The following is a 23,890-nucleotide window of genomic DNA, read 5'->3' on the forward strand; positions in this document are numbered from 1 at the left end:
GCGGGGCTAGCATCCCCTGCCCCCCTGCTGGCACAGCCCGGCTGCGCACGCGCGCACGCCTGCGGTGGGAGCGGGGGGATGGGCCCATCGGGTGGTCCAGCGCCGCCGGGCAGGCGTGGGAAGAGCGATCTAGGCGCCCCGCCCTGGCCTCTGTGACGTTGGCGCCGGAACCTGGAATCCCGGCTTCAGTAGCGAAGAACCAGAGGCAGCTGCGGCTGCCGGAGTGCGTCTCCGGCGGCCTCTCCGGGGCGCGGGGCGCAGCCATGGACGAGTCCAGTGCCAGGGCGCTCCCCTCAGGCGGATCCAGGAGGCAGTCCTTCATCCACCCAGGTAGGGCGGCGGGACGGTGCTCCCAGCCGTGGGAGGGCGCACGGTGTCTCGGGGTGCCAGGAACGTGGCGCGGGCTTCGCTCCCTCCCCACCTCTCAGGCTGTGAAGGAAAGCGGCTCTTTCTTATTCCTGCCCTATTCAGAGGGCATATGCCCTAACAAAGGAGCACTAGAATGGCAGTGGGGACCGTGGTGGCTTTGCTTTCCAGTTTCTGGCCGAGGGATCTCAGGTTAGTCTCTAAAATACCCTTACCTGTTAAGTGAAAACATTGTGAGATCCCTGCCAGTCCTAACATTTTGGTACGAGGTCCCTGACACCCACACATTTCAGGATTTACAATTAGATAGACTTGGAACCGAATTCTGCCTCAGCTGTGCATAGCTGTGTGACCTTTGGTAAGTGGCTTGCCTTCTCTGAGCCTCAGATTCTTCAGCAGTAAAACGTGAATAGGATGTTGGTGGGATTAGCTGAGAGGAAAACGGGTGATGTGCGTAGCACTGTGCCTGGTACATAGAAAAGCACAATAAATGGTAGCCAAGCAAGTATTATAATCTTTTTTTTTCTTTTTTATTGGGTAAAAGTTGTGTCCTGCTTTGTGCATTTTCCCAAAATTATGTACAACCATCACCCAGTCAAGATAGAAAAGTTGCCAGCACCCTGGCAGGCTTCTTTGTAACGTTTATATCTTATATTTGCCCTTAACAAAACACAAGACTCTACTGTGAGCTTTATGTGCAGCGTTTTCTCTATTTTAATTTGAGAATAGAGGTTTTGTTACAAGGATTTACAGTAAAACACGACTGTAGACTTGGGCATTAGGCCCTTCCTATTGGCTTGTTCTCAGCATCTAGAAGAAAAACATACATCCAGAAGGGACCCAAACCCCGGGAACTTGCTCAGGAATCAGAACTCACAGTGGATTTGATGATAACTCTTTTCTAGCTCATTATTAATACAGCTGGCATCAGCTCAATGTCAGCCTTTCCATAATGGCCAGGCAAGGATTTTTCTAGTTGGTTTCTATTTATCTTCCTCTTATTTTTGCACAGTCCATCCCATTTAAGGTGCCAACTCCCGTTTCCCGTACAGAGGGCGTGAGATTCATGTTTCTTGGATCTTTACTGGGTGTTTAGGGAACTCTCTAAGCATCTTCTTAGGAGTATTATAACTGATCCCTCCAAGGTCTCCCCCATCCCTCTGGCGGATGATGTGTGTTTATGCTCTTGTACCCACCAGCATGGGTGGGAAGCTCAGCAGGGATGTGTTTGTAACTTTGTAGCGCTTTGTAAATGGTTATCTCCCTTATGGGCATCATGGGAGGACAGTTGGAGGTGGGCAGGAGACAAAGGGGATCTGGTTTACACAATGGGCAGTGAGCCTCTGAAATGACGAAACAGATCCCGCCACTCCCCTTCTTCATTGAAACTTCCCAGGGGTTTCCCACTGCTCTGAGAATAAACTCCAGGCTTTTCTATGGTGGCCAACAAGGCCTGATGCTTGGAGCCCAGCCCCCTCTCCAGGCCCTCATCACCGATGTCCCTCCCTTAACCCGTCCTGCTGCAGCTACACTGGCTGCCTTCCCACGCCTCCAACATATCACGGTTGTTTCTAAACAGCCTTTGCACCTGCTCTTCTCTTTTCCTGGAGTGCATTTCTCTTTGCTCTTCATGGGGCAGCCTCTTCCTCCTCTTGTCAGGTCTCTGCTCAGATGTCACCTCAAGAGGCAGGCCTCTGGAGTCATCTTATCTGAAGAAGTGCCCCCAGCTCGCTTCCCCCCGATCGTTACCTTGCTTATTCCTTCAAAGCACTTGTCACCATCTGCAGTTGTCTAGTTGGATTTTCTTGTTTATTAGCTGTCTCTCCTTCTAGAATGTGTGTGCTTTGTCTTGTTCGGCTAGGAGCTAGATCAGTGTCTGGCACATAGTAGATGCTAAATATGTGAGGAAGGGAGGGAGGGAGGGAGGGAGGGAGGGTAATCTCAGCTGCACTGGCAGCTATAGTGTAGCAATTGCGAGTTGCGACCCTGGAGTCCCAGATGCAATGCTTATTTTCCCATTTACTGGTTTTGTCTTTGGGCAAGGCACGTAACTGCGTGGTGCCTCAGTTTCCTTATGTATGAAGTGGAGATAACGATAGAACCTACGTAAGGGGGTTATTGTAAGGATTAAGAGAGTTAATTTATATAAAGAACTTAGTGTTTGTATTAGTTATCTATACTGTGTAACAAATTACCCCCAAACTTAATGGCTTCGAACAGTAGTACTCACTTACTATCTTACAATGTCCGATGGTCAGGAGTTTGGGAATGACCCGCCTCGTGGTTCTGGCTCCGGGTCTGTCATGAGGTTGCAGCCGTGGTGACAGCCAGGGAGGCAGTCAGTCATCTGAAGGCTTGTCTGGGGCTGGAAGACCCCGTCCAAGATGACTTGCTCACACGGGTGGTGAACTGACACTCGCTGTTGGCAGGAGGCGTGAGTTGCTTTCCTCATGGACCTCCCTGTCATTGTGACATGAAGGCTGGCTGTCCCCAGAGCAGATGATCCAAGAGAGAGGAGAGCGGAAGGTGTCATGTCCTTTCTGATCTGGTGTCGGAAGTCACACTGCACTATCTCTGTACTTTCTTATTGGTCCATGGGGCAGCCCTGAATTCAGTGTGGAAGGGACCTGTGTAAAGGTGTGACCGTCAGGATGTTGGGGGGTGAGGATCCGTGGGGGCAAGCTTGGATACTGGTCCCCCCCTTGCCCCCCCCCCACCATGAGAGTGTTAACTGTTATTAACATGTCTGACTCCCCTACTAGGTGATACGCTCGGGGCAGGGCGGAGCCTGTTTGGCTCACCATTGCTTGGCACAGTGCTTGCTGCATAGTAGGCCTCTGGTGAATACTAGTTGAGGGATGCCCTTCATTATTTGGTCCCTTTCTTAGCGCCCATATCACTGGCGTGTTCTGTGTCTGTTGAATGGACTGACTCTTCATGGCTTTTCCCCCTTGCCAAATGTTTTGATATCCCAGTCACTAAGCACTTCATGCCAGCTCATCTTTAACTACCATGCGTGCAGGGACATTTTCTCTAACCAAGTTAGAATCCACATAACCATTTGAAAGTGTACAGTTCAGCAGCGTTTAGTCCTCGCAAGTGTTGTGAAACCATCACCTCGACCTCGTTCCAAAGCATTTTCATGACCCCCAAAGGAAACCCTGTGCCCAGGGAGCGGTCAACTTCCCCTGCATCCTTTCCCAAGCCCGTGGCTACCACCAGTCTGCTTTCTGTCTGTAGGTGTTTACCTGTCCTGGACATTTCATGTAAATGGAATCATACAGTCTGTGACGTCTCATGGTGGCTTTTTCACTTAGCACAGGTAACATTTGTGAGTGTCACCCATTTTGTAGCAGGTGTCACTGCTCCATTCCTTTTTGTGGCTGAGCAAATTCCCATTGTCTGGATGGACCAGTTAGCTCATGCATTCATCAATGGACACTTGGATTGTTGCCGCGTTTTGGCTTTTGTGAGTAGCGCGGCTGTGAACATTCAGGTACAAGTTTTCGTTTAAACATCTATTTTCAGTTCTTTTAGGCATATATCTAGGAGTAGAATTGCTGGGTGCTATGTTTATTCTGTGTGGAACCGTTTGAGGAACTGCCAAACTCAGAGACTCATGATCCTCTGTGTGGGGGTGACAGTGACCATTACCCCATTGTTAGAGGGGGAACCGAAGTGACTCAACTGGATGGCCCGATTGACATTATGTGGTGACCAGGCAGCCTTGAAGCCTGTGTGGTGACCACAGAGCCACTGATCTCTCCTCTCTCCTCCTCCAGGGGCACTGCTCTTGGAAGGGGACCTGCAGGGCCCGATGTGACCCAGTTTGGATTGACCCTACCTGCCAGGTGGAACTTGGTCTGGGTCTTTGGAGCAGGGAACACCTGGAAGGGTGAAGGAATAAAACTAAACAGCCTCTTTAGACTCCTCCTGTGAGGGGACTTGGACCTGCTTTTCTTTTGTTTTTTAAAGATAAATGAATGGAACCTCTGGTGGAGCTGCCTGGCCTAGGTATGAATTCCAATTTGGCCAGGTATCAGCTGTGTGACCTTGAACAAGGCTTGTTTCCTCTCTGAGCCTCAGTTTTCTTATCTGTATAGTGGGCACAATCATGCTCCTATCTGCTAGGGTGGCGGAGAAGATGTAACAAGATAAGCCTGTCAAGACTGGAGCACCACAGCTGCAGATACTGTGCCCCTGAACGGTAGCCATAGCTATGACGATTCATTGGGCCTTTTCTAGCCCTGATGTTATAAGACTTGACAACTGTGTGTGCTGTGTGTGCCTGTACTTTTTGGAGATAGGCTATTAGATATGTATATAGTTAAAAACTATTCTTTGGGCTATTTTAGTCCAACAGACTGCATGAAAGTTGACGACAGGTAACCATTCAGCCTGCGATGTTTGTTTTTTTACCCTTGTCTGCTAAGCCCATTCACCTGGGTCACTCATCACCCTTACACGTATTCCAGGAGGGAGGGATCTTCTGCAGGTCTGCACACACCTGGAGATGGCACAGGCCCTTTTCAGGCTGTAGCGGTTCTCTGCTGAGCCAGACAGCTGACTTATTTTCTCCCCTCCCTCTGGAAGCGGCTGAGCTCTGCCTGGCAACTCAGGCCTGGAGGCGGCCCAAAGCCCCTAGGTGGCCTTTTGTGTTTGTGTTTTTGTTTTAGGAAGTGAAGAATGTAGAGGGATAAAAGGGGGAAATGACGTCTCAGTGCTGTAACCTTTGTTGCACACTGGTTGCTTTTTAAAGGAGCATTGTTTGGGTGTGGGACCCACCCAGACTTTCTACAGGGGTTTCCCCTCCACCCACTGGGAGGAGGAGGAAGGGAACTGACCCCTGAACCTCACCGTGCAGCAGGTGTGGGGTCTAGTGGTGCAAAAGGCAGGCCAGGGACATGCTTTCACGAAGCTTCTAGCCAGGCAGGGGAGACACTCACTAAAGAGGTCGACATGCAAATAGGGCAATTACAGCTAACCGGAACTGCTGAGGAGGAACTAGCCAGGTGATGGCCCAGAGAGGGAGGTGGGGGCCCTGATGTAAAGGAATCCCATAGGTGACTTCAGAGGTGCAGGTGGAAATCGCACTCAGAGGGGTGTACAGGAAGAGCAAAGGGCTGCAGGTGGCAATGACCTTGGAGTGTTGGTGGAGGCAATGACCTCGGCTGGAGCTTAGAGAAGGAGATGGGATTTGGTCAAGTCAGCATGAGCCTCTTCCTGAGCATCTGGTGGGCCCGGGTCAGCTGTTTCATTTTGGATTCGGACTCGGCGTGCGTACCTTTCTTGAATGCCTCACAGCAACTCGGTGAAGTAGGTGTTACGTGCCCACGTTACCTCTGTGGAAACTGACGCCCTGAGAAGTTAACTGGTCAAGCTTCTGACACAGCTGGCCTATAATGTTGTGAGTCTAGAGCCAGCGTGTCCGTGTAGTCATCCGACAGATGTTTATTGAGCACCTGTCACATGTCCGTCCCCCTGGGCCTCGGCTCAGCGGGGGCAAAGCGCTACCTTCTCTGACATTTCCATGTTGCAAAATCAGGGTACTCCATGAGGTCTTTGAGGGAATCACAGGAAATACGTATGTAAAGAGCTTGGCGTAATCACGGCACACGGTAAATGCTAGTTGTCGTGAATGTCACTCCCAGCAGCTTTGGAAACCTCCTTAGGAGAGGTCCTGGCCAAGGAGGATAATCGCTGTGTATTAGGAGTACCTTGGTCCACGGCAAGATGCCCCACTGCAAATACATACAGGTCTTCATCAGTAAATAGCTAGAGTCAGTTATTAGTCAGCAATAACTACAGCCAGTTCATCGGTAAATAACTACGCGTGTGTCGCTCAGTGTGCCAGGCGTTGCTCTAAGCCAGGATCTGCCAAGTGCAGACCACCAGCCAAATCCAGGCTGCCATCTATGTTTGTAAATAAAGTTTTATTAGAACACAGTCATGCCTGTGTATGTATGGATGACGGGTGCTTTCTTGCTACAAAGTAGTTGTGACACAGACCGTGTGATAAATGGGATTTACTCTCCGGGCCTTTACAGAAAAGGTTTGCTGACCTGTTTTCTAAGCACTTGACCTGTCATCGCCGTGTAACCCTCAGGATGGCAGTGGGAGGTGGGGAACTACTATCCTCATTTCACATGTGTGAGACCTGAGGCACAGATTGGTCAAGAAACTTGCCGGCTGGGCTGCACACCTGAAACTAATATAATATATTATGGAATGTCAACTGTCATTGAAAAGTAAAACTAAGCATAGAAAAGAGAAACGTGCCAGGTCCCACAGGTGGCAGGTGGAGCTGGGATTTGAATCCAGGCAGCCGGCCTTGGAAGCTGTGCCCTTAACCACCGTGTGATGTCACCTGCTCAGAGAGACAGAATCACAGTAATAGCTCCAAGGACAGTCCATGGAGTGCTCCACTGGCTTGAAAGCCTAGGAGCCTCGGGGTTTAGGGCCCAGCGCGGCTCTGCTGACGCAGTGAGTCACAGCTCCGGAAGGCTGTTTGCTCACCTGTTCAGGAGGCCTTGGACCCAGCCGGTCCTCAGGCCCCACCCAGGTGCCAGGTACTGTGATTCATGCAGATCCTCCCAGCCCTGCAGCGCTGAAGTCTGGCAGGTGGAGGAGGCGCCCAAAGCCCCTGGCTCCACCCCCTTCTTAGACGAGGCTCTGGGCTCCTGGGAAGGAGGCCCCACTACATTGTCCGATGCAGGAGCCACCAGCCCCATGTGGCTCTGGAAATGTGCACGTAATAGAGTCTGCTGAAATTCAAACTTCATTTCCTCCGTCTCAGCAGCCTCACGTCGGTTGCTCAGTGAGCGCACGTGGCTAACGGTTAGCAGATTGGGCAGTGCAGAGAGAAAACATTCACACCGTTGCAGAAGGGCACTGCAGCCTGACACATGATGCCCTGGCATGGGACATAGCCATGCCAACCTGCACAGCTCAAGGACAGAAGCAGCCGCAAGACTGGCCAGAGAAATCCTGTTAAATCTGGTGTAGATTATGTCCTTCCTCTGCTGAAGTCCCCTCACGGTTCCCACCTTACTCAAGTAAAAGCTGTGGCCTCCCTATGGCCCATAGCGCCTGGTGGCCTTGACCCCAACACGCCCCTGCTGACTCTCCTCCAGATGCACTGACCTTCTTCCTGTTCCTCAGACGGTCCTGCCTCGGGGCTTTTGCACCTGCTCTTCTCCCAGCTAGCCATGTGGTTCTTCCGCTCCCTTCTTTCAAGCTTTGCTCAAACGCATCCCCACCTTATTTTTCTCCACACACTAATCACTGTCTGAAACATATTGTTCTTGCCTGTTGACTGTCTCCTCCCGCTAGAATGGAAGTCCCCTAAAGGCAAGGGAATTTGTGTGGCGTCTTCAGGGCTGTGTTCCAGGCCTACCGCAGCGCTTGGCACATAGCAGTTGCTCATTGAAGGTTTCAAGTGTGAGTGAACGCATGAAGGGTGGGTGGCCTTCAACAGGCCTCGCAGCTTCAACTAGGTTCCCTGGACTGTGAGCCCCTGGTTAAGACCCTTTGGTAGCTGTGAGCCACGGGTCACTCAGGTACCCCATGTCCGATTAAGCATCCAAAATTAAAACAGTATCAAGCCATAGACTATTAGTAGGAAGAAGCCCCAAAAGTTCTGCAATTGATGCTCTCATGCCTTATTAGTAATAACAAACAGGGTGTACATGTGCCCTCTGATCATTTCTTGATAAATAATTAGCAAAGCATTATTCTAATTGGGCTGGTTAGTGCAAAGTACCTGAAAAGGGAAGAATACGATATATGGTCAGCATCTCAATTAATATTTTTGCCAACTTTTTTCCCCCTCCTCTAAAGTTTTTTATCAATTGTGAAAAACATATCCATATAGAAACGAATAATGTTAAATACTTAAATTCCTTAAATCTTTTCCTCGTTTTTTGGTGCCCCTGCTCTGCGAAGCACATACTTTGGTCTATTTGGTAGGTGATCCAATGTTGCCTGTATCCCCAGCTCCAAATTCATTCATTCATGATTCATTCATTCAGTGGTGAAGGAGAGAAATAGGGCCCCTGCCCTCATGGAGGTTACAGTCTAATGGGGGAGGGGGAGGGTCAGAGACAACACAGAAGGAAACCATTCGGCAGGAGGCTGGAGTCATGATGGAGATGTGGACAGTGGGCGGGCACATGGAGATGTGTGCTGGTGGAAGGAGTGAGTGACAGCTCAAGGCAGGAAGCAAGGCAGTCAAACCATCATCCTCTGAGGCCCAGCCCCCGGCCTAGAGTCCCATGCAGAGAAGGACTCCGTGCCACCAAGCTAATTCCCACAGCAGCTGGCCAGGGGCTGGGCCTGGGTGCCCCACAGGGTCCCTGCTTACCCAGAGTTTCCATGATTCTGTGAGTGGGAAGAAAAACCCTGACGTGAACCCAGCACCGAATACGGTTGGGCTCGGTTCTTGGCAAGCACTCGAGGGAGGCTGGTGGTGGTTTCGGTACCATTCAGAGCATAGTTGGCCTGTGCCCACTTCCTGGGAGTGTCCACGCCCCAGATGTGGTGTCGTTCAGAGCATCAAGTGTGGTGACGCATACTGAGGACCTCGAATAGCCTGGCACAAAGTAGGTGCTCAGTAAATCCGAGCCCCGATTGTTTATGTTGTATGTACCTCTGCACTCACAATCACGCCCATGAGGTCCATGGATTCATAGCCCCAGTTCCAGAGATGAGAAGCATGTGACTTAGATACCTGGGGTGGCCTGGCTGGTGGGTGACTGGCTAGCCCAGGCTCTGGCACTTGGTCCCTGACCCGTGGCTGCTGAATATTCAATAGGTCAGTACTGCTCCATATTCAAAGACCTTTGTTCAGTTAATAACAGCTCTTTGTTGCTGTGCTGAGGGAGGAGTGGCCTCCAGCCAGGGTGTGGACACTCTAGCCTCCCCCACCCATATTTGCTTAGGGAGCCACCGTTACTAATTGGACATGTGTCATATCCTCAGGGTGTGCTGGGGCGGGGAAGTGAAAGGTGGAGTGGGGCTAGCAGGCTTGCACTTGACCCCTGGCAGGGAGGGCTCCTGTCGCATGGCTGTGTGTCATCGGCAGTGGGACAGCTGTTCTGTTGTGTCTGGGCATGTCCATCAGTCAGACTCCATCTGGCAGTGAGGCCTTGGTGCCCTCCCCCCTCCCCAGCACTCCCTCTGTCCCGCGGGAGCCCTTCCTGGTCCCATTTGCTACACGTCTGTGTATGGAGCCCACTGCGTGTGGGGCACTGGGCTGGGGTCTTCTGTCTGTGTGATCACCTTTAATGCTCCTAAGTTGGGCCCCTGTGGGGTCCTGCCCGTAGCCTTGCAGTCTGGCGTGATCCTTTAAAACGTGGTCAGATCATGACATGCTTGGCTCGGAGCCCTCGGTGGCTTCCCATCTGCCACATCCAAGGGTCGTCGTCACTCAGCCCACCAGTCTGACTTGGTCTGACGCCAGCCACCTCTCTGACCTCCGCTTTTCCTTTCTCTCAAACCCAGTTACCTATTGTCGCTTAACCAACGAATGCAAACGTGATGGTGAAAAATCCCTTTTACAGTTTCTGCTGATTCTGTGCTTCAGGAAATCAACAGAGCCTGGAGGAGACGGTTTGCCCTGTTGCCTGTCATGTCTGCTGGGGCCAGAGCGTCCAGATGGCCTCTTCACCACCATGGCATTGCCCAGTGAGGATGCCCTGGAGGCCTGGGGACTGGCTGCCATGGCCGCTGGGACCATAAGCCTGCGACCTTGGTTCTCCTTGGAGGCTTACATGTAGCTGTCCCAACAGCCTAGCCGGACTTCTTATACGGCAGCCCTGGGCTCACAAGAGTGCAAAAGTGGAAGCTTTCAGCCTTTTTAAGGCTTCAGTCTGGAACTGACAGCGTCACTTCTGTTTCGTCTTTTGTTTAAAGCAAGTCACAGATCCAGCCCAGATTCAAGGGAGAGCGGGGGGTTGACAGAAGGGCTGGTGTGGCTTTCCAGGGGCCTTCTCTGTTCATTCACTCTCCTCCAGCTACATAGGCCTCCGTGCTCTTCTTCAAACATGCCACGCACATCCCTGCCCCAGGACCTTTGCACGTTCCCTCTTCCAGGACGCTCTTCCCCAAATACCCACAGAGCTTACGCCCTCCCTTTGTTCAGCCTCAGCTTAAATGCTACGTTAATAGAGAGACCATGCTTGACCCCACCTTATCAAAAACAGTGCACCCTTCCCGTCACCTGCCCGCTTACCCCACTCTGGTTTTTGTTTTTTTATTGCCCTTATCATTCCTGGCGTAATATTTATTGCCTTTTTATTGTTTGATCCTCCCCCACTGTAGAATGTAAGTGCCATGTGAGTAGGGCGTTTGCTTTGTTCCCTGTGGGAATCTCTATCTCCAGCTCTGACACATGGTAGGTATTTGTTGAATGAATGGGTATTTGAAGTGAGCAAACTAAAGCTCAGAGAGGTTAAGTAACTTTCCCAAAGATACACAGCTGTAATTAACACAGCTAGAATTCAAGCCCAAGGAATTTAACATCTAACATAAAGCAATAGAAGCTTTGCTGCCTGTAAGGGTAATTGCTTAGGTATTTATGTCTGCCTCCTCCTATCTTCTCTCCCTGTGTTCTGTCTGTCTCCACTTAAGAGTGGTCTTCCCACGTCTAAAATTGGATCGGGCATACAACCCCCCTTGAAGGTGGTGTCCCTCACCTTCAACAGAAAGCCCCCCACCTTCTTAGACCGCTGCACAAAACACAGCAAAGCTTAGCCTCCAGCTGTGGCCTAATGTAGTGGAACAAATAGAGATTTGTGAGTCAGGCAGACCCTGTTCTGTTTCCAGCACCCCTGCTCACAGGCTCTCTAAACATGAGCAAATTTGGAATGTCATCTAGTCATCCAATAAGTATTTATTACCTCCTACCTGTGAGGTACTTGGTCTACTGGAAGATGGGGGACAGACATACTCACATAGTCACCCAAGAAATATGTATTTACAGATTGTAAGTGCTGTAAAGGACTCATGGAATGTGGGAAATGTGTAACAAGACACCTATAGTAGTGCAGTGAGATAGGGACAGTTCCCCGAGGAAGTGACCTTTGAGTAGGAGCTACTAGGATAAAGAAGTAGGACAAGTCCATTCCAGGCAGAGGGAACAGCATATGCAAAGGCTCTGAGGAGGAGAGAACAGTCCAAGTCTCCTGTACAAATTGTGTTTGTTGGCTCCCAAGCTCACTGGGGTGAACGACGCTTTTCTTTTTACTTCCCCAGAGAGCCTCTCTTTGGACTCCAGTTGCTTTGCTTCTTCACCTGTGGATTTCCTCCAAGAATTGCCGAGCTACCGGTCCATTGCACGCAAGAGGACAAACATCCTTTCCCGAGACAAGCAAAGTGGCACTTTGCTGAAGCCAGCAGACTCTTACAGCTCCCAGCTGGAGGAAGGAATCACTGAAAACCTCAATAGCCAATCGATTCGAAACTATGCACTGAACATCTCTGAGAAGAGGAGACTAAGGTTTGTTCAGTAGCCTGCCATCTGGAAGGCATCTCCTGTAGGTTTTGGGCAGAGGTGTGTTTTATGCATGGACTGCATTTCCTGAAGAGCTCACTTAGCCCTAACTGTATTACTTAGGTTAAGCCAAGCTGCTGTGACAAAGATACCCAAACATGTAAAAACTCAACTTATTAGAAGTTTATTTCTTGTTCACATAAGATCGAGTCATTTGCAATCATTCAGAGAGACCCAGGTTCTTTCCATCTTGTGGCTCTGCAACCCCCGTACCCCTGCCCCTAACCCTCAGTGTTGTCTGCATCCAGCCAGTGGCAAAGGAAAGAGTATGGAATATGAGTGTACCAGTGAGCTATGCTGTGTAATGTCACCCCATAAGTTAGAAGCTTAAAACAACAATGTTACGAGTCTACAAGTCAGTGCTGGGTAATTCTTTTCATTCCAGTAAGGCTCATTGTGTATCTATGGTGACTCTGCTGATCCAGGCTCGGGGTCAGCTGGCGGTAGGCTGGTCCGGGACGATCTCATCCTCCAGCAGGTTAGCTCAGCCTTGTTCGCATGGCAGCAGTGGGTGTCCAGGAGAGGAGCAGAAACCTGTAAGACTTCTTGAAGCCTGAGCTTAGAGCTGGCACAGAACCACTTCTGTGCCATTCTGTGGTCTAAACAGATCCCAAAGCTAGTCCAGAACATAATGTTTTTGAGGTTCATCCGTGTGGTAGCATGCATTAGTGTTTCATCCTTTTTCACGGCCGAATAATATTCCATTGTGTGGCTATGGCTCATTTTGTTTATCCATCCGTTGATAGACGTTTGATTTGTTTCCACCCTTTGACTATTATTCATGGTGCTACGATGAACATTCTAGTACAAGTTTTTGTTTGAGACCTTGTTTTCCATTCATTTGGGATGTCTGCATAGGAGTAGAGTTGCTGGGTCATGTGATAATCCTATGTTTAACTTTCTGAGGAACGGCCAACACTGTTTTCCCCAGTGGCCACACAGTTTTACATCCCCACCGCAATATAGGAGGGCTCCAGGTTTCCCACATCCTCTCTGCTGAGGTTTTATGTGATGCTGGGGTGTGGCGATGTTTCCACGGTCATTGTCGTGTTCATTTTTCAATGCAGGGACATTCAGGAAACCCAGATGAAGTATTTATCTGAGTGGGACCAGTGGAAACGGTACAGCAGCAAGTCTTGGAAGAGGTTCACAGAGAAGGCTCGGGAGATGGCGGCCCACCTGGAGCTGTGGCGGGAGGACATCCGCAGCATAGACGGTACGTGCCACGCACTCTGCAGAAGTCTGGGGAAAGTGCAGCGTCGTGTTCTCTAACCTGGAGCTGAAATCTAACATTGCCTTTCGTGATGAATATGGGCGACGCCACAGTTAGCATGGGCAGAACCTGTGTCTGTCACCAGGAAGATCACAGATGTTTTCCTGACCCGTCCAGCTGTCGTTGTCTTGGAAAACCACGTATGCTTCTCACTGCTTTGAAATTACAGCCATTGCCAGGTCTGCCCCTCATGTTGTTGTTTAATGGGCTAGTGAAGATGATCGTGTGATTCTATCCCGAACTTGGTCTTGAGTATGATGCTGAGCACATGTCCATTTGTATGTTGTGCGTTTAAAACATTATCCTGAGATGGGCTTCGTTAGGCTTCCCAGGCTGCCACCTGTGCCCGGGGCTCAGAAGACAATGAGAATCCCTACTTTTTCATAATGGTGACAAGGAGATGCAATATTGCAGTTGGCAGCTCGGGCTGCCATGACGAGGTACCATAGACTGGGGGGCTTAGACAATAGACATTCATTTTCTTACAGTTCTGGCGATGGCAAGTGCTAGATCCTTCTCACTATGTCCTCACCCGTGTGTATGCCCGAGGAGAGAGACAGAGAGAGAGCGAGAGAGAGAGAGGCTTGTACTGGTGCCTCTTCTTCTAGGGGCACTAACCCCATCACGAGGGTCCCATCCTCACACCTCTTCTGAACCTCATTACCTCCCAAAGGCCCCTTTCTAAATACCGTCACACTGCGGGTTAGGGCTCCAGCATATGTCCAACATTTTACTCATATTATCTCAGTTAATCCTCACAAGATCCTTCCACACACGTTATGTGTTATTTGCATAGCACGGAGAAGTGAAAATACTTAGTGCGAGTTCACTGGCTAGGTCAAGGAGACTCAAAATTTGAACCAGGCAGTCGGAGTCTTAAGGTTTGAGCTGCCATGCCCACCTTCTAGGAAGTGGTGGTCTTCCTAGAGATTTTCATTCAGAAAGTGGCTTGTATATTGGAGGGTAGTTTCTCCCTGGGGAACTGGGACCTTGATTTTTCTCTTCAGTCATTCCACTCCTGTGATTTCTTGACTGGCTAGGGACTTATCTGGCAGAAAACAGAAGTGTGATAGTCTAGCTCCTTGCCTCTGGCAAGATTGATGGGTTTGTTCATATTCACGTGAGCAAAGATTGTGGATCTCTTATATCTTCAGTCTCAGAAGGTAAATTCTTTGTCCCACCCCCACCCCGGCCAAGAACAAGCAGACACCCTCACTCTTCAGGTGCTCCCTGTCTATCCTTAGTAATTTAATTATCATCTGCTGGTAGGTTCATTTTTCTATTTGAAAATCAATGAATGTAATTCACTACTTAGCAGAATAAAGGAGAAAAATTATATGATTATCCCCATAGATGCAGAAAAAGCATTGATACAATTCAGGTCTCATTCTTAGCAGATAAGAAATAGATGGGAACGTTCTTAATCTGGCAAAAAAAAAAAAATCTATAAAAAATCCTTCGGCAACTATTGTAGTTAAATATACTGTGTTCATGGATCAGAACACTCAATATTGTAAAGATGTCACTTGTCTTCAAATTGACCAATGAGAATCTCAGCAGCTGTGTGTGTATGTGTATGTGTGAAAATTAATATGCATATTCTAAAATTTATATAGAAATGCAGAGGACCAAGGATACTTGAAGAAAAACAAAGCTGAAAGACTTAACATATATCAAGTATTGTTAGAAGTCTACAATAATTAGTCTACTGTTGGTGCCAGGATGGACAAATGGACCAACAGGACAGAACAGAATTCAGAAGCAGATTCATACATATATAGTCAATTACAAAAAACACTACTGAAATTCATTGGGGGAAAGGATAGCCTTCTCTATGAATGGTACTGCGCCAACGAGATATTCATGTGAGACAAGATAGCTGTTGAACCCTTTGCATCATTCTCAAATGGTTAATTCAAGATCGAGTGTAGATTTACAAGTGCAAGTTTAAACCATAAGGAAGTAGAACCTTTCAGGTGCTACCAACAGTAGAAAAATCAAAATGTTTCTTCCTCCTTTCCCCACTGAGAATCCTCCCACTTCAGCTGTCTGTGGCTGATTGACTCTACAGTGGGGAGTGGGTCAATACTCCAAGTCACTGATGTCTGGATTTCTTTTTTCCAGGGAAATTTGGCACTGGCATTCAGTCGTATTTCTCCTTCTTACGGTTTCTGGTGTTACTGAATTTAGTGATCTTTCTGATCATCTTCCTGCTGGTTTTGCTGCCCGTCTTGCTCACCAAATACAAGATCACCAACAGCAGTTTTGTGTTCATTCCATCCAAAGCCGTGGGTGAGTCTAAGGCCTGCTTTGCCCTGAAGAGTGTGCTGTCACTGTGTCCCTGGCTACAGTACTTCCTTCTGTAGGAATCTTCATGTTCGTAGTAACTGTGAGTCAGGACGGGCTAGGTTATGCTACAGAAACAAATGACCCCACAACTTCTAGCACCTGGTCACCATAAAGGTTTCTTTCTTGCTCACAGTGCATGTCCAGCACTGTTTGGTGGTGGCTTTGTTCCATCTGATCTTCACTCTGGAGCCCAAGCTGATGGACCAGCCTTTATGTGGAACCTTGGCAGTCACTGTGTAGAAAGGAAAAAGAGCCATGACAAACAGGCTGACTCCTAAAGCTTTTGCCTGGAGATGACGCATGTCATTTCTGCCACATGTCAGTAGCCAAAGCGAGTCATTTGGCCACTCCTGAGTGCGGCAAGGCATGTGGGAAGGGAACCGCAGGGTCGGAAAGTGGAATATTTAGGAAACGTAATACAATATACTCCGCTGGTTTTATTTCCAGACTTCCGTCTCTAATAAGGGTGATGCTTGGGGCTACTGTTTATTACACACCAATCACATGCCAATGGCAAGTGCTGGACCTGTGTCTTTTTACTGAATTTTCCACATAAGTCAGATCTTCTGGGCATCTTGTTTGTGCTCCGGGCTAGAGGTGGAGACCTCATGCTTCTCTATCACATAACTCCTTTCTCTGGAAGAACCCTCTTCTAGAATCACTGCTGTGATTCCATCTCATCATATTTGCTTCTGTCCTAATTCTGTTACACTTAAAAATAAAATAGCGTGGAAACTCTGACTTAGTTCAGGGCCCTGGCACTCATATTGAGTGCCTACCGTATACCAGATGCTACATTCTCATTTTCTAGTATGTGCGTTTTATGCATATGTGCATTTTACAGATAAATATTACCTGCTGCTGTGTGAAAACCCTGCTTCAGTGTCAAGGCCTAGTTCTGCTAGTGGATTACACTTTCTGAGCCTCGGTTTCCTTATCCATAGAATAATTTAAATAATATTTAAATATTTAAAGTGATAAGTTATAATATTTACATAAGGTGATAATTTAAATAATGAGATGATTTCGTTATTCAAATAACACCTCACTAATTAATACTTGGCTCATTAAAAAATAATAAATACTTATTTAAATGATGAATAATTGAAAACAACAATATAAATGCTATATTAATATAGAAAATAAAAACACATCATTGTTATTTAAGCAATACTCATAATTTTAAAATGAGTATTAAATATGATAATACAGTTCTGGACACGTGGAAAAACACTCAATAGATGGCAGCTGCTACTTTTCTTCAGTGTTATTGCTTTCTAGGAAACCTGATTGCCATTCTCTCTCCTGTGAATTTGGAGCCCAGGCACTTAACCACTGGCCTCAGCTGCCTGTTCACTTCTCTCTATAGCTGTACGCGGGGCCTTGGTCGGACGGAAGCCCCCTTTCTGGAGAAAATGCAGTGGGACTCTTAGCATGGTCACCACACATGCCTTCTTTCTCATCATTATTTCCTCTGATTTTATCCTCCCCCTGCACACACATGCTTTTATGTTTTTTAACTTACCTAGTGATCTTTGTCCCTTAAGAAAAGGATCGGAAGTCCCTCTCTTCCTTTTCTCACCTTCCATCCCTTCTTGTGACTTTGTAGGGCCTCTCACTGCAGGCAGAGAGTACTTCCTGCCCCATTGGTCTTGCACTTGGCCATGTGGCTTGTGTTTGTCTAGTGGGGAGTGAGTTTGAAGTGGCTTTGTGTGACTTGCCTTATGACATGAGCCATGAGGAGAGCATCCCCAGGTGAGCCATTTCCTCGTTAGTCTGGGCCCCAGGATGGAGTCATGTGGAGCAGACCTGAGTCCCTTCTGGCTCAGCCCAAATCCAAATGCATGGACTCCAACTGCAGATCCATGAATGGAAAAGTAAATGGTCGGTATGTTAAGTCACTGAGACTTTGAGGTTATGGGTATTTGTTACACAGCAGTAGCTGACGGATACAGAGGAAGTGAGTTAGTTGTTCAAGGTTAAGGCAATGTCACTAAAGTTGGTATTCAGATAATTTCTTGGTTACTTAGACATCTGTAAACAGATGCATTTTTCAAAGGAAACTGCATATTTTTTACACACACATAGAAATCTTTTAGAATTAGATATTCTTAAAAGGGAGTAACGATTATAGCAATCACATATTCCAAAATATGTGCACACATGAACCCCAAAACAAAATAAGCAGAAAACACAAAATGTAAGTGAACCCACATGCAAAATGTGTAGAAAAAACACACTTCTCCAGATGTTTAGGAAGACTAGTGCTGCTGTACTTGGTGCATTGAGGTCTGGTCTACAAACAGAAAATCACAAATATACTAGGTTGGTGTAACAGTAATTGCGGTGTTTGCAATTTTTAACCTTTTAAACTGCAATTACTGTTGTACCAACCTAATACAAACACACCCATACACAAATATGCCAAAATGTGTGACACACCTAAATGTGTACACAGGCGCAAACTGTGATTGACAGGTTACAGACTCTGATGTGCTTGTTTTTGTCTTTTGCAGATACTCAGTGCACAGTCTACCCCAGAAGCAGCTCTGGACTCATTTACTTTTACACTTACATCATAGACTTGCTCTCTGGCACTGTAAGTACTGAACATAATTCTGTATTTGGGCCCTCAGTAGCCTGCGAATAGATTCATTGAAACACCCTGAATGTCTTCAGGGAGAGCCAAACACAGTAAAAGAAACAGGATTTGCAGTGACCTCATGTGCAGGAACAAGGCCCACCCAGCTCCTGCTAACATATACAAGGAATATGCTTTGTCACTTGCAGCCATTGTCTTTTTCTTGGTCCCTGCCCACTTCGTATTGACCTGCAACAAAATGCTGAATTCCCCCATAGAAAGGAGTTTTAGTGAAAGTAAACACAGTTAGAATTTATTTGATTTCTCTGACATTGAGAAACCTTCCATTTTGGGGTCCTAGACTAACTGGATAAAAACTGTGTCTCTTCCCAGAAATCATGCGTGATGCACACACATGACCATACACACCACATTTTTACACATACATACATACATACTCATTCCCTGGAACCCCTTAAAAGTCTATTAATCCCAGGATAACACCCCCTGCTCTAAAGTGGAATTGATCTCATCCTTCTTACAGTAGTGCCAAGAGGTTTCTTTGAATCTTCTGAAAAATGATTTTTTTGTGAGTTTCCTTTTTTTTTTTTTTTTAATCCCCCGTATTTTTTTTTAGCAAATAAGGTCACTGTGGGAAGTGACCCTCTCTGCCCTCTAGATCAGGGTTTCTTAATTTCGACACTATTGACACTTAGGGCCTGGTAATTCTCTGTTGTGGGGGCCGTCTGTGTATTGTAGGATGTTTAGTGGCGTCCTTAGCCTCCATCTACTAGAAGCCAGTAGCAGTTCCACAGTTGTGACAACCAAAAATGTCTCCAGACATTGCTAAATGTTTTCTGGGGGACAAACTTGTCCCTAGTTGAGAGCCACTTCTTTTGATGTTTCAACAATACAAGCATATGAACATACCTTTCTGAAAGTTACTGGTAGGAAAATGCCATGGCATTGAACTTCCATCATTCTGAATAAATAAGTAGAAAGTATTGAATTTGTCTGGTGCATTTGATTCTGAAAAAATTGTTCTTACATCTCTGACGTGTTCCCAAAACAGCTGAGTGGAATTGTCAGGTGGGTGTTGAAATGTCCACTCTGCAAGGAGAAAAGAAACTCAGCGACTCACTCAAGGTCACACTGCTAGTGAAAGCAAAGTGGGATCAAATCCCGGGACTGCTATGGGCCCCATTTCTTTCGATGACATCCCCAAAGTGAAATTTATTTGTTGATCTCCACACATCATAACCTTCTTCCTTATAGGAAAGATTTTTAGGAGACTTAGATGCACTTGGTCATCAGTGTTCAATAAGGTATGCCTGATAAAGAACAGCCTTGTCCAAAAGAATTTTCTACAGTGACGAGAAAGTTCTGGAACTGTGTGTTACCACACGATAGTTGCTAACTCTTGAACCTTTGAAGTAGGGTGATGGGAGACTGAATTTTAATTTGATTATCCAGAATTTAAATGTAAGTAGAGAGATCTAACAGTAGTTTGTCGTTGCTGAAAACAATTAAGTCAAACTCTATGAAATCAGAAAAATTATTTTCCTTGCCCAGTGGACCTTTGCCCTGTAATGCTGCATTATTTTGAGGGAAGAGATTAATGACAGCCCTGATATCAACCCCGGGGCAATAGAAACAGGTGTCATGTCATTGGGCAAGATTTAATGGCCTGTGTGCCCCACCTTTGGGAGCGTTAAAAACAAGATGGAGTCTTCTGTTAAAAAATTTACTTTTCTATTAAAAAAATTACTCAGTTGTCATAAAAAAATATAGACTATAAAGACTTAAAGTATCCCTCCCCAGAGGTCACTAACCTGTAATACCGTGGTTCTTAGCTTTCTCACCCTTGCTCAGGCACTGACGTGGTCTTGCTTAATATTTTATCATTTGGATTTTTCTTGATCTAGCCTGGCCCCTATCGATGGACATTTAGATTGCTTCCATCTTCCTTGTTGATAAACAATGCTGTGGTGAACATCTCACTTCCTACACTGCTTCTGCTTTTATGAGTTTCTCTCCTCGCTCTCCTGGACTTTTCCTGCCATCCAAGGAGGAATTTGAAGTGTTCCAATGCCCTTTCCTTAAGAAGTCTGTGCTGTATTTCCACACAGGTCCCCTCCCTTCCTTCTTTCTTCCCTCCCTCCCTCCTTCCTTTCCTTTTCTTTCTCCCTCTCTCCTCATTTGCTGACAGCTTTATTGAGATATAACTTACCTACCATATAATTCACCCATTTAAAATGTTCGATTCAGTGGTTGTCAGTCTGTTCACTGAGTTGTGCAGCCATCACCTCAGTCAATTTTAGAACATTTTCGTCATCTCAAAAAGAAATTCCATGCTCTTTAGCTATCACTTCCCAATCCCCTGACCGACCCTAAGCAACCATTATCTGCTTCCTGTCTCTATGAAATGCTTAGTCTGGACTTTTCATGTAAATGGAATCATATACCATGTGGTCTTTTGTCTCTGGCTTCCTTCACTTGGCATGTTTTTAAGGTCCATCCACATTGTAGCCTCTGTCAGTCTTTCAGGCCTTGTTATGGCCAAATAAGACTCTGTTGTATGGAAATAGCACATTTTGGTTATCCATTCATGATGGACATTTGGATTGTTGTTTCTACCTTTTGGCTATCACTTCTTTGGGGGTATATACCCAGGAGTGGAATCACTGGATCAAATGGTAACTCTATGTTTGACTTTTTGAGGAACTGCCAGACTTAACCTGGAGCTGAGCTGCGCCCCCACAACTAGATTGAAAACAACAACTTGACATGGAGCTGATGGGTCCTAGAAAAACACACTGTGCCCAAATATTCCCCAATAAAAATTTAAAAAAAATCAATTGACCGTAAATGCATGGGTTCATTTTTAGACTCAATTCTGTTCTATTGATCAATATATATGTCTTTTCGTATGCTAGTGCCACACTATTTTGCTTACTGTTGTTTTGAAGTAAGTTTTGAAATGGACATGTGAGTCCTCCAACTTTGTTCTTTTTCAAGATTGTTTAGGCCATTCTGGGTCCCTTGCAATTCCATATGAATTCTAGGATTAGCTTGTCAGTTTCTACAAAGAAGCCAGAGGGGATTCTGGTAAGGATTTGGGGAGTTTTGCCTTGGAACTGCTGATCCATAAACACAGGATGTTTTTCCATTTATTTAGGTCTTTAAAAAAATTTTTTAATGTAAGATTTACATTTCACTTGTTAAATCGATTCCTAAGTATAGTATTCTTTTTGCTGTTATTGCACATGAAATTGTTTTCTTAATTTCATTTTTGGATCATACACCTGTATTTTTAATGCTTAGGTTTTGTCTGTGCTTTATTCCCCAAACATTGACTGAGTACCCCATCTACCTCTGAGGTTGTTCCAGTATCTGGGGATACTAATGACACTGGAATGTGAATTCTTGAGGCAGAGACTGGTCTCTTGGTTCTCTGCAGTGAACTCACCAGTCTGACCTCATGCCGTTGGCTTTGTTTCAGGGTTTCTTGGAGGAGACCAGCCTCTTTTATGGGCGTTACACCATTGACGGGGTGAAATTTCAGAACTTCACCTATGACCTGCCCCTGGCTTATTTGTTAAGCACAATTGCCTACCTGGCCCTGAGCCTTCTTTGGATCGTGAAGAGGTAATGTTTGATCTTATCACTGTGTTTTCTTTCAGTTACACTGATGGCTGGAGTTTATTGCAGGTCATGGACTCTGCGAACCATTGCCCAATGGATTAGCAGAACCCAGGGTTGGGCTTTGTGGGGGAAAGTTTTGTGGGTGTGTTGGAGGGCTGGGTGTAATGTAACCGGGACATGACCACCTGGCAGGAGGAAGTGCTATGGAGTGGCAAAGAACAGGACTGTGGGATCCAGAGACCAAGGTTCAAATGTCACTTTACCTCTTAAACCTCACTTTCTTCATCTATGAAATGTGCACACCTGCTTGATGGGATTCACTGAAACAAGGCAGGTAAAGAACCTTGCACTGGGTCTGGTACCTGGTAAACCTTTACTAAATTAAAATCGTCGTCATCGTCATTGTCAAATTTGCTTCCAGTTCTGCCACTAACTCTGATTCTAGGGAAATAATTTTCTCTTCTCTGAACCTTAGCTTTCTCATCTGTAGGTTTGGTCTAAATCAGACATTTTCACCTGGAATGGGACCTCAGAATCACCATGGAGCTTTATAAAATAACACATTTCTGGACCCCACATGAGCCCCACTGAAGTAAAAGTCACAGGGTGTGAAACCACTTGGGAGTCTGCATTTTGGAAAAGCACCCCAGGGGGTTCTGATATAAATTTGGCAGAATGACTTATTGCTATAATTCCTTCCACGTCTTATTGTCCTCACAACTCACTAGTAAATCCTAAAACTCCCTGTTTCATCTACAGTGGGTGGCATCTGACATAGTTGCAGCATTAAGTGCCAAAGTGTATTTTTTCCACAAAAGCATTTGCATGCGTAACAGTTATGAAGTGTGCAACAGAGTTGCATCTGACCTAAACAGGTGCTCTCAAAAAATTTGGTTAATTTACTATTTAGGTCATTTATCCATCAATTGGGTAGTGGCCGTATTATGGTCCAGGCATTCTGGATATAAAGGTGGCAAGGCAGCCAAAGTAACTGTCCTCAAGGAATTTAAAATGTAATCAGAGTAAAGGGCTATAAGCAGTCAAGAGACAAATGAGATAATTTCAGAGTAGGCTCATTGCTGAGAAGGAAGTGAAAAAAGCTAAGTTGAAGTGGGGGGGGGTCACAGCTTTAGATGGGGTGATGGTGAATCCATGGAGGGACGATTTGAGCCGAAACCTGAAAGATGGGAAGAAAGCAGCCACAGGAGGAGTCAGGGAAGAACTGTCCCAGGAGAGGGTAGCAGGAACTTTAAGGGTAAAGGCCCTGAGGCAGGAATAGAGGTTTGCATGTTTATGAAAAGGACAAAAAGCCAGTGTAGTATTAGCAGAGTGGCCATCAGGGAGAAAAGATGGCATCACGCAGGACCGCTAGCCTGTGTTAATGAGTTTGGGTTCTCTGAGAAGAGCCATCGGGTGGATGAAAGGAAATGATTTTCAATAATGAGATGCCTGGTTAGCGGTCACGTTTATTTAGGGTGGTCCAACACCTGACCATGTCAGAATGGGGGGAACAGGCTGCCATGTGTAACTGTTTTATTTCAGACAAAGCCCATCCGTGGCCTGTATTTTGTTGTTGTTCTGATCAGAAGCATGATTGTGTTTTGTGGTCAGGTCGGTGGAGGGCTTCAAAATCAGCCTGATCCGGAGTGAGGAACACTCTCAGAGTTACTGCAACAAGATCTTTGCCGGCTGGGACTTCTGTATCACCAGCCGCAGCATGGCTGACCTGAAACACAGCAGCCTGCGGTATGAGCTTCGAGTGAGTGCTGCTGGGGTTCCCTCCATGGCTTCCTGGCCAGCAGGTCATGTCTTGGGAGGCAGGTGTGCAGCTTGCAGAGGAGCGAGGTGGGGGCCCGGTGGTCCCCAGTGCTTAGCAAGTCTCTCCCTTGTGGTTTTCCAGAGCTTTTTGCAGCGCACAGCTTCCTGGGGTTGATGACTTTAGGCTCAAGCATGGAGCTGGTGAAATGGGGCTGGGAAGAGAGGTGGGGCCATGCCTGCAGGTGCGAGGAGATGGGGCCTTCCTTCCTCCTTTGTCACCCTGTTATTTTTCTACTGTGTGTGACCCTGTCATAAACATCGCTTATACCAGAAGGAATAAGACTAAGGACGGAATACTAGGATGATA

The 23,890-nt window shown here is 46.8% G+C and overlaps 1 protein-coding gene across 3 annotated transcripts in view; it reads left to right on the plus strand.

Annotated features, from left to right (window-relative positions):
- Positions 1–23,890, plus strand: part of TMC7 (transmembrane channel like 7) — a 40,118-nt gene continuing 16,228 nt past the window's right edge. For 2 of the 3 annotated variants that reach the window (XR_016022535.1, XM_088801223.1), the window contains exons 1-7: positions 1–330; positions 11,620–11,863; positions 12,985–13,133; positions 15,315–15,482; positions 18,056–18,138; positions 21,623–21,768; positions 23,377–23,524. Coding sequence is in view for 2 of the 3 variants with exons in the window: in XM_088801223.1 (XP_088657349.1) it covers positions 264–330; positions 11,620–11,863; positions 12,985–13,133; positions 15,315–15,482; positions 18,056–18,138; positions 21,623–21,768; positions 23,377–23,524 (1,005 nt within the window). In the remaining variant the exon portion in view is untranslated. The remainder of the gene's footprint in view (positions 331–11,619; positions 11,864–12,984; positions 13,134–15,314; positions 15,483–18,055; positions 18,139–21,622; positions 21,769–23,376; positions 23,525–23,890) is intronic. The other variant, XM_019753065.3, reaches the window with a different exon arrangement.

This window comes from Rhinolophus sinicus, chromosome 10 (assembly GCF_057876585.1).
Source record: "Rhinolophus sinicus isolate RSI-liver-muscle chromosome 10, RSI-T2T, whole genome shotgun sequence".
NCBI classification, from domain to species: domain Eukaryota; kingdom Metazoa; phylum Chordata; class Mammalia; order Chiroptera; family Rhinolophidae; genus Rhinolophus; species Rhinolophus sinicus.